General features: G+C 28.6%; 3 protein-coding genes across 3 annotated transcripts in view; all 3 read right to left on the reverse strand.

Annotated features, from left to right (window-relative positions):
* LOC104707246 (gibberellin-regulated protein 3-like) lies at positions 3290-4074 on the reverse strand. The gene is made up of 3 exons (XM_010423553.2): positions 3874-4074; positions 3682-3736; positions 3290-3560 (listed from the first exon to the last, which is right to left on the reverse strand). The coding sequence occupies exons 1-3, from the start codon at positions 3934-3936 to the stop codon at positions 3379-3381; spliced, it is 300 nt and encodes a 99-aa protein (XP_010421855.1). The 5' UTR covers positions 3937-4074; the 3' UTR covers positions 3290-3378.
* Positions 5344-6233, reverse strand: LOC104707247 (gibberellin-regulated protein 2-like). Its single transcript, XM_010423554.2, has 3 exons — positions 6098-6233; positions 5920-5974; positions 5344-5639 (listed from the first exon to the last, which is right to left on the reverse strand). Exons 1-3 carry the CDS (start codon positions 6158-6160, stop codon positions 5458-5460), a joined length of 300 nt encoding a protein of 99 aa, XP_010421856.1. The 5' UTR covers positions 6161-6233; the 3' UTR covers positions 5344-5457.
* The window catches only part of LOC104707248, a 2299-nt gene continuing 882 nt past the window's right edge, over positions 9037-10453 (reverse strand). The window contains exons 2-3 of the mRNA XM_010423555.2: positions 9816-9895; positions 9037-9726 (exon numbers count right to left, since the gene is read on the reverse strand). Of these exons, the coding sequence (XP_010421857.1) occupies positions 9160-9726; positions 9816-9890 (642 nt within the window). The 5' untranslated portion in view covers positions 9891-9895 and the 3' untranslated portion in view covers positions 9037-9159. The remainder of the gene's footprint in view (positions 9727-9815; positions 9896-10453) is intronic.

Here is a 10453-nt window from a genome sequence, read left to right on the forward strand (position 1 = left end):
TTTTTTTGAAATTTATACATTTAAAAAACCTTGTAAACGCTTTTAAAAACTTAATAAATCTTGTAAACGCTTTTAAAAACTTTTTAAAAACCTTGTAAACACCTTGTAAAAGTTTACAAGGTTTGTAAAAGGTGTTTAAAATTTTTTTTTAAAATTTTATAAAGTTTATATAAGGCATTTGCAAATTTTTTACAAGGTATTATAAGGCTTTTATAAGGTTTTTAAATCGTTTAAAACCTTATAAAAACCTTACTTTGTAAATTTATATCATTTAAAACCTTATAAAATCTCTTATTGTAATTAAACTCAAATCCCTTTGTGTTCCTAATTGATACCTTTTAATACAACATTTTTTGCTAGCTAATAATAAACACACAAATAGTTTAACGTACTAAGAATGAATGAAATTGTAGACTAAATAAATACAAAATTATATAATAAAAATCATAAAAAAAAAAAAATACTATCCATAAAACTTATTTTCAATCCAGTAAATTTTGGCAAGAAAACCATATACTGTATTAGCTATGGTAAAAAAATAAAAATCATCAAGATAGATAGAATCTTTGACTTGGAGATACCTACATAGAAAAATTAAATAATTAGATATAATAAATAAGTAAATGATATGTTGTGTGACGCTTTAAAAGTTGTGTAGATGTTTTGCCTTGAGATTCACACGTAAGTATGTAACATATTCTCGGATGGACCTGAAGAATATCATAATTTTATTAGATTTAGTACTACACTACTACGTAATGTTAAGAATAACACACATTCTAATTGTATGTCGCTATATTGTATTAGTTAGTTATATATCTTTGTGTAAGTTTATATTATTATTTTATAATATTAATAAGACCATAATACTTGTATGCGATATTGGTAAATTTGAGATCGAAAACAAAGATGATAAGAATGATGAAGAATTGGCTGCAGATGATGTTGGTAATCTTGAGCTTAAAAATTATCATGTCGATGATGATGATAAAAAATTTTAGAAAATAAGTGTGAACATGCTAAGGATTTTATAAGTTTGCTAATTTAAAATGACATGCTTGCTACATCTTCATAAACTCGCCCAAGCCTTTATCTTAGTCAAATATTATTTGACATCTATATATATATTTTTGAAGTATATTTTAGGTTCTATCCTTTTATTTATACTTATTTACAAAGTTAATTTCTAACAAATTTCTAAAAATATGATTACTTTAGATTTTGTTTCCTAAATATTTTGCATTCAATTCCAACAAAAACAAATTACAGCAATCAATATGGAAATATAAACTATGATATATTTAAACACACCTTCTATTTTGTTTTGAAAATATTCTATTTTCGAATCCTTTGCAAACAAAGAAAACAACAATTTGATTCCCAATTTGTTTTCCAAAGCGTGTGAGCTATGATTCTTAACGTAAGAAGAACTTCGATTCACATTTATTTAAATATTATAATTAATATATATAAACTTAATAAAACTTTAAAGCATTACGAATATGTAAAATTAAAAAAGTTTAAAATATTATACAATATGGTTATATAGTAATAGTAGATGGGTTATAAAGAGGACATGTTAGAATTAATAAAATATCAGTAAATTTATGATAAAACGGGTTAAATCTTTATTTTATTATTTGTCTACTACTAATATTCGAATATTTGACATATAAAATCAAGTTGATTTAATTAAAATTGGATAAAATAATTAAATTATTAGAAAAATATGACTTAATTACAGCGTATAAATTACTTATTATGTAATTACAAATTCAAAATAGAATCTCTAACACTAAACCAAAGAAACTAAATATAACAAACAAATGGTCATGAAGCTTATTGTGGATTAAAAAAATAAGATAAACATTTAGCTGCAAAAACGGCTGAAAAATTTAGTTATTATTCTATTTACAAAACATCCAATATTTAATAAGCAAATACAAACATAAAATATAAATAATAATAATAAAATTAATATAAATATAAAATATAAATTAAAAAAAAGGTAATGTAGTTTTCTTAATTTCCGAAAACTCTTTTATGGAAAAGTCCATGTCTATATGTAATGTAGTAATACTGAAGTCTTTTGAAAATTTTGTAATTGATATACGCATTCATAAGAGTTCTCCATTTAATGCCTTAGGTACAAGATCTGTTCAAATGATGCAATATCACAAAATTAAACAAATTTCTTATGAAAACTGGAAAAAAAAAACTCAAAAGTCATTTCATTTCTCATTAGGAATATGTAAGTAACAATGGATACTTAATTTCCTACCTTATAATTAGTTGATTAAGTAAAAGTGTAAAACACAAAAGAGTTAAAAATGAACAACTTACATGTCCCATCAAATGATTCTCTGTTGGTTTACATGTCATCCTCAACCCTCCTGCCATTTTCAATATCTTGAGCATTCATTGAAATACTAGTTTCGTTTGGCTTTGGAGGGGATTCATTTTGTGTTGAATAATTGATTGCTTAGTGTTGGTGTTGTCTTGCTTAATTTCTATTTTACAGTTACATAATTTGATTACCCGTCTCTTAAAACTAAACCAGAATTTTGCTTTTTCTCAGTTTTTCTAAACTACATGTCTATAATTTTGAAGAAAGACATACACGCTATAAACATGTATGTAGGTAGACACATCAGTAGACACACCAGATAAGAAAGAGACTCCGGAGAAATATATAGAAAAGACACATCCACTCTGATTGAGAATGAGAAGGAAGACTCCAACATTGTACGTAGTTGTTGTGAGCTAAAACTCCAACATTGTAGTTGTTGTGAGCTAAAACAACCATATCGATTCATCAAAAACCCATAAAATCTGTGTAATTATGTGGATATGCCAACCAAGTGCTAGATTTGGCTGATGTATGACTCATTCTACAAATAAGGATCAATCACTTGAATTGATTACAAATAAAAATCATGATCAACATGTTGGTATCATTTCTTTAATTGATATTTAATTTGTATCATTATATTAAGTAATGTAAAATTATATTTTTTGTTAAATATTTTGAAAGTGATGCAAATTAAAATAAAATTGTGTCATTTTTAATGAACCGATATTAAATTATTTAATTACTACATCAATAATTACAATTGATAAAATCACATATTATGTATCATTTATTAATAAATCATTTAGATTTGTGATTTTTTTTTTCTGGGTAGTAGTATAGCTTGGTGGTGTACATTAAATCTTTGATTGTTCAAGGAATCTTTACGTTGGTTTTTTTTCTATTTTTTAAATTTTCTCGTTAATCATAAGGGCGGGGTTTTCAGGAACCATTAACTTTAGTTATTTCTTATACATTTTATCCTTCAAACTATATAACAGTACTATAGCTGCGGTGATACATATAAATTAAGGGCACTTGAGGCGACCACCACGAGTGGTAATGGAGGCATAGCACGGGCAGAGGTGGTGGTTTCCGGCTGTGCCTGGTGGCACACAGTTGCAGCGGGAACAACAGCTGTTGCATGCTCTCAAACACAGATTCGGCCTCGACGACTTGCTGCATCTACCTTTGCATCTTCCATCACAATCTACACACATATATGATAGTTTCATACACACATGTCTAGTTTGTAGTTTCAAAACTCATCAAAAGTGAGTATATATAAACAGCAAATTAAGTGAGTTATTTATAAACAGCAAAATACGTACCAATTTTTACTACGCCGTCACCGACTTGTGCACTTTCAGCAGCGTGAACATGAAGCTGGAGAGAATGATCAAATAATTATCATGCATTAATAGCTAGTGATTCATTATCATTGATCAACGTATGAATCAAGTATAGTATGATGCAAATTACATTATGTGATTCTTGTAGAAATAAAGACAAAAAATATGAACCTCATAAGTGATGTGACAGAAGAGGATAAGCAATAAAAGCAGTGTACTTCGGAAGATTGTCATGTCTACGAAAACATGTAGTTTCGTGCAAGATATGAAAACTATTATCTCTGATTCTCGTTTTGGTATTTCGGCTATGATTATATAAACCTAACACCTCTTTGGGTATATTTATAGTGCAAATCCAAATATTTTATTGTTACAACTTTTGTATTTATATAACAAGGTGGACGATCGTACGTAGTTTTCATTTTTTTAGCTAGGTTCGATAGTGAAGACATGTGTTCAAGATATAAGTGAGTGTGGTGAGTGTTCTCACGTTTACATGATGATGTGGACGGATATGAACATGCCACCAAAGTAGAGGCCACATGCCACCCAATGGCAATGACCATCTCGTTGTAATTGGTAATGTCCTTTACAAATTTCAATTTTAATAAGAAGATTTGGTGGCAGCTGAAGAGCAAGCATCTTCAATTTGTTAAATCACATAATTCGATTCACGCATTCTCTTTTACACGCGTATATTTTACAAGGAATGCATGTATAGTGCCCCATTTTGATAAATGTGATTTTCTTTATAAAATTAAAATTTAAGAAAAGAATTGTAAAATTATTTTGAAAAGTATAATATAAAAACATAAAGAAAAATAGGTTTGAAGAAATTAGGTTCATGATAATGAATATTTTTTTGCGAAAATGTGATGGTAAAGTTAATTTAAACACAATTTGTATCCTCTTTTTTTTTTCTTATAAACTGTGTGACTTTCTAATACTTATTATTTTCGTGGCTTTGGGCAATCGCCTCTACTCTTTAAGCTAATGACTAGTGAAACACGGCTCTTATACAAATTTACAACAACACGAGTGAACCAACATTAACTTAACGTACATAACGCGTAAACTTGTTTATTTTGGCAAGTCGTTTGCGATCTTTGTAACATTTTTATATTATTTTGAAGGTGTTTCGTATATAATATCTACACATATATACAAGAACTTCCATTAATGGAGATACCATTTTGATTTAGTATCACTCCTAGATTTAGTACATACTCCGCTACTAAATGACACTGATATGATATGGCATTGGCCTTCTAACGAAGAGATCTGTCACCACACACGTGAGTAAATCAATCTCCATACCAAAAATTTGCAAAAATGCTTTTCATGTTCTTCATCTTTATAATTCTTTGTTGTGAAAAAATTCACAGACCCAAATCATCATTGTATAACACCTTAGTAGCTGTAAATTACCAAAATTTAGAAATCCCAAGAGCTTCAAAGGTTTTCATCCTACCATTTCCTCTCATCTTGGAAAATTTTGTTGCTAATTTTATTGTTAAATGATCCATTTTCTTGCAGTCTCTAATTATTTTGAAAAATTGCCAGGGTTGCTATACTTACAAGTTACAACAAGTCAGGAACTTTAGTTGTTCAAAAGTAACACGTACGGTTTGATACGAGTCATACCAGTTAAACAACCATTAACTTCTCATTAGTTTTTAGCTACTCGTACATATACGTTTGTCTTCCAAAACATAACACATTCTATATATATATATATGGAGGTAAAAATAGAATTTAAGGGCATTTGAGACGGCCACCGCGAGTGGTAATAGAGGCGTAGCAAGGACAAAGATGGTGGTTTCCGGCAGTACCAGGTGGCACACAGTTGCAGCGGGAACAACAGCTGTTGCATGCTCTCAAGCACAGTTTCGTTCTCGACGATTTGCTGCATCTACCTTTGCATTTCCCATCGCAGTCTACAATTAAACGTACACACATTCATATGTATAATCCGCTTTAAACTCACCAAAAGTATATATTTGGTTTTTTGTAGCAAGGGGAATTCCAAGTATTAGTCCATATAGTTTCCTTCGTCCAAGACCATCAGCTTGTGATAACATCTCACTAAAAAGCGTTTAATGTTTGTCCATAAAGAAAGATAAAACTAATTGGGAAGAGAGTACTGCACCCATCAGAAATGTTAAAGTTATATACAAACATTAACATAAACATAGTTTACAAGTTAGGGTTACGTACCGATTTTCACTACGCCCTCACCAACCTTTGCGCCATCAGCAGCATGAACGTGAAGCTGAAGAGGATGATCATTCATCATCACCTTTATCAGTTATTTCTTATACACATAATTTTAAACATAATATGATTCAAGATACATTAAGTGATGCTTCGATAAATAAAAGACTAAATTATAAACCTCATAAGTGGTGAGACAGACAATGATTAGTAACAGAACCAGTTGACATCTTAAGCTTGCCATATATGCAATTTCTAAGAGTTTTGCAAGATATAAAATTAATTTTCTCTGATTCTGGTTTTGGCATTACGGCTATATATACGTAAATGAATTTGACATTTATGGTCTATTTATAGTGGGTAACCAATTATTATTTTATTGTTTAAACACTACCAAAAAATGATTGATTTACATCGTTTATTTTATATATTTGTATTATTTTTAAATGATGCAAAAATAATTTACATCACTTTAATAAATGATTTACATTTTGTTGATGCAAATAGTTTGTATCAATTGAGATAAATATTTGCTTTAATTAATAAAATTGATGTTTATTTACATCAATTACAAAAAATAATGTAAGTCTTATATCATTTTTACTAAATTGATATAAAATATTTGAATCATTTCTCAAAACTAATGTAAAATATTTATATCATTTAAAAGATTGATGTTAAATTCAACATTATAATAAATAATATGAAAAATATTTTGTTTCTGAGTAATATTTAATTATTTATAACTTTCATTCGTTTTTAGTATATTCGTAACTAGAATCTTTAAAATAAATTAACTTGATAAAAACAAATTTAATTAATTATCTAATTCTAAGGCTTAATATATGGAACCAGTTATCTTAGAAATCGGTAAACTAATTTGGTATTTATAAAAGATATTGTCTCATCAAAGCTTAGGAAGTCTTAGATGTGGGATGATACTAAAACTTCTACTTCACAAACGAAAAAAAGGTATTATTAAATATAAACAATTCTCAGCAATATATAAAAATAAGTAACTACACTTTAGTTTATTAATTCTCTTTTTGATTACCAAATGGATTATTCCAAATAAAATAAATCATACGGTCAATGATCAATTCATCATACAACTTGATGAATAAAGATCCTTAATAACCCAACGAAAATGAAGATAAATCTTTTTTTTTTTTTGGGCAAAAGGAAATAAAGATACAGCTAGGTTTGTTTTGTTAAGCTGATGATCTGCTATAATTTTTGATCGATCAACTTTTTCAATATTTATCTTCTAATTACAATTATTCTTTTTTAAATATATATATGTAATTTTTAAATGATATTAATATATTTATTTAGCATCAGTTTTAAATGATGTAAATTTTGTATCATTTTAAAAAATGATTTTATATCAAATAAGAATAAATACATCAATTATCTAAATGGTGTAAATTTTTATTTTAAATCGATTTTTCAAAAGTGATACAAGATAATAGAAACTGAATCAATGTTAACTAATTGATGTCAAATTAGATAATTATAATATCATTTTAATTAATTGATGCTAAGTTGTATATATTTACTTCACTTATGAATAAGTAATATAAAATTGCATCACTTAGTTTTGTGATACAACATACTCCTTTTTTTGTAGTGAAAACTTTTGTATTTTTATATCACTGAAATCTATAACTACTAATCCATGTATGAGTTGGATGGCCGTAGTTGTCTTTGTGTGAGCTACATAAGATAATGAACAACACTATATATGGTCATGGTTTTTTGAGCTAATAGGCTAATAATGTCCCAACACTCATGAGTCTTTAAAATCGTTTGATACAAAATTAGCTTCTTTTGCTTAATAAGATTTAAGTCAATATTTTGATGTTAAACTCATGCTATATATTTAATGATATGATTAATTACAATTAGTATGGACTTCTCTGCGTATATAGTATGGTATAATCGAATTTAAAATATGGTCTGAATGAAGAAGACAAGTGTTTGGAGATGTAAGTGTACTTGTGTGTGCTTCCACGAGTAGAAGATGACCTGGAAGGATATGAACATGCCAGCAAAGTAGAGTCCGCATGGTACCTAGTGGCAATTGACCATCTCGTTAATTAAAATGGTAATGTCCAATACAGAATAACAAGATTTGGTGGCAGCAAAATAGCAAAACTCTCCAATTTTTAAAACACACATCATACGATTCACGCGTTCTCCTTTTACACGCGTATGGTACTACACGAGGCATGTGTGTTCCACGTTGAATCACCCGACTCTTATCAAATATATGATTCGAATTTTTAGATAGAATAGCAACTAGGATTTATCCCGTGGTGCACCACGAGTCTATTCGTTTTCATAAATCATTTAAATAAGTTAGTATACTAATATAATCAGATTTTTTAGTTAATATAAATATTAGAATATTATATATAATATGTTATATTTGCAAAATTTACCCCATAGTAAATTTCTTTGTTTAATAATATCATTGCACTTATATATATATATATATATTATTTTGGTGTTTTTATAATAATTAACAGTACTTGTTAATAAAATTATAAGGATTGACTTTGAAAGAACAATAAATATGTGTACTTTAAAAAATACAATGAACTATGATTAAAATCAAAAAAAAATTAAGACCATGGTTTTGTGCATGGTCTTAAACTATGGTCAAAAATATAATGAAATATGATTAAAATCAAATTTATGGTGATTAATAGTGTTTAAGACCATGGTTTTTTGGAAAATCATTTCAAAAAAGATTATTACACAAAAATATACTTCAAAAATGTTAAGATAGATTTTTAAAATATATATATCTGTTTATAAAAATTCAAATCACATCATATGCTGAAAAAAATTCTAATATTTTTTTGACTTTATGTATTAAATAATAATTCAAATAATTAAATAAAAGTGAAAGGAGAATTATATTTTAATCTAACATATTGTTTTAAATTAGATAGATAGATTTTAGGAAATTTGAAATTAATATTATCAAATAAGGAAATGATTGTGTTTGGTTGTAAGGATTGTAGAGAATTTAATTGAGATTTGTTTGGATACAAAGAAAAAAAAAAGATGGCACAAAAATGTATTCTAAAAATGTTAAGATAGATTATTCACTTAAACGAAGATCAAATGATTTCTTTATTTTAAGTCGCTGATACAAATCAGGTTTTGCTCTAATTCTAAGCTAACAACACTCAAATAGGTACAACAATATCAACGATCACTCAGTTTGAAACACTAAAACCGAACCCAACACCGAGTGCATTGAGCAATACAATCTCCTTTACAATCCACATTGTATCCCAACACTTTCGGATTCCGAAGCAACAGGTTCTTTAGTTGCTTACCCGAAATCCCCCATTGGTTTTCCAAAATCCCAATGTTTGGTTTCATCTCCTCTTCTAAGCTGCAACCGAGTACTTCCGGGAACTTCTTCATCACCTTATGTAGATCTTCGTCTGATAAACCGAGACTCCTAAGAAACTCAAGTATTTGATTCAAAGTTTCCACCTTTGGATTCTCTTTCGCTCGCTCTTCAGTCCAGTACGGCGAGTGGACATGACCAAACGCTTTTCCTAGTATCTTGTCTTTCTCCTCTATACTGAAATCAAAACAAGAAAGAGCTTCTTTACATTCTTCCCATGTCTTTGGATCTTCTTCCTTAGAGGTTTCAACTTGTGTTGTTGAACAAAACACTACCCATTTGTTTCGTGAAACAAGAGATGTTCTTACTCCTCCAATGACACCATGATACGACGAGTTCAGGCTCAATGGTAATACATTATTGTATGTTACAAGATCAGACTGCAAAACAAAAGCAATGTATTATGTACCATGAGATTTCAAAGAATACCATTAGTGTATAAAGTTTTTTTGGTCAGCGAATATGTTACATATACAGAAGAGTGACGGACGCATTTCGCCGAACACAATGTTGCCAAAGGTGAAGCTAAAGAGTTTCCTAGCATATCTCCTGTTTATCAGCAAACCAATTAGTAACTATAATGTAGATAAAATCAGCAGTTACTTGTATCAATTAGCAAACAAGACTATTGCATATTCATCTCTAGATCCATGACTCATTCTGAATTTGAACAAGAATCAGCAATTACTTCGTTTAGTTGGTTCTCTAATACTAGATTTGAGTTTTTTTAATATGTAAAACTCTTTCATTAACTGTGTACATAAGCGATCAAACAAATACCCATCAAGAACAGTGAAGCTAATACTAGATAAGTAATAGTGTCCTGAATCACAAATGGGCATTGAACAACCAATACCAATACGAGAATATCATAAACCTGAGGACAAAACCGTGTGTGAATTTGCTAATTGACCTTGGCAGGACCAGAAGCAGAAGCCTAAGCTCATCTCATCTAAATAACCACAACTTCGATCCAAAGCAGAGAGATTTTTTTTTTTTTGTCAACAGATCCAGAGCAGAGAGATTTGATGAACAGAATCATAATGGAACTATATATTCTTCTCAATTTTATTTAATCACTTGTCCAAAAAAAAAAAAAAAAAAAAA

Source organism: Camelina sativa, chromosome 8 (genome assembly GCF_000633955.1).
Source record: "Camelina sativa cultivar DH55 chromosome 8, Cs, whole genome shotgun sequence".
Taxonomy (NCBI): domain Eukaryota; kingdom Viridiplantae; phylum Streptophyta; class Magnoliopsida; order Brassicales; family Brassicaceae; genus Camelina; species Camelina sativa.

Bases quoted from the DNA above. Each gene is read 5' to 3' on its own strand.
- LOC104707246 (XM_010423553.2), bottom strand. From the start codon at position 3,936: ATGACAATCTTCCGAAGTACACTGCTTTTATTGCTTATCCTCTTCTGT. The intron at 3,737-3,873 runs GTTCATATTTTT...CATTCTCTCCAG, and splicing joins TCTGTCACATCACTTATGAG to CTTCATGTTCACGCTGCTGA. The intron at 3,561-3,681 runs GTACGTATTTTG...ATATGTGTGTAG, and splicing joins TGACGGCGTAGTAAAAATTG to ATTGTGATGGAAGATGCAAA.
- LOC104707247 (XM_010423554.2), bottom strand. From the start codon at position 6,160: ATGGCAAGCTTAAGATGTCAACTGGTTCTGTTACTAATCATTGTCTGT. The intron at 5,975-6,097 runs GTTTATAATTTA...CATCCTCTTCAG, and splicing joins TCTGTCTCACCACTTATGAG to CTTCACGTTCATGCTGCTGA. The intron at 5,640-5,919 runs GTACGTAACCCT...GTTTAATTGTAG, and splicing joins TGAGGGCGTAGTGAAAATCG to ACTGCGATGGGAAATGCAAA.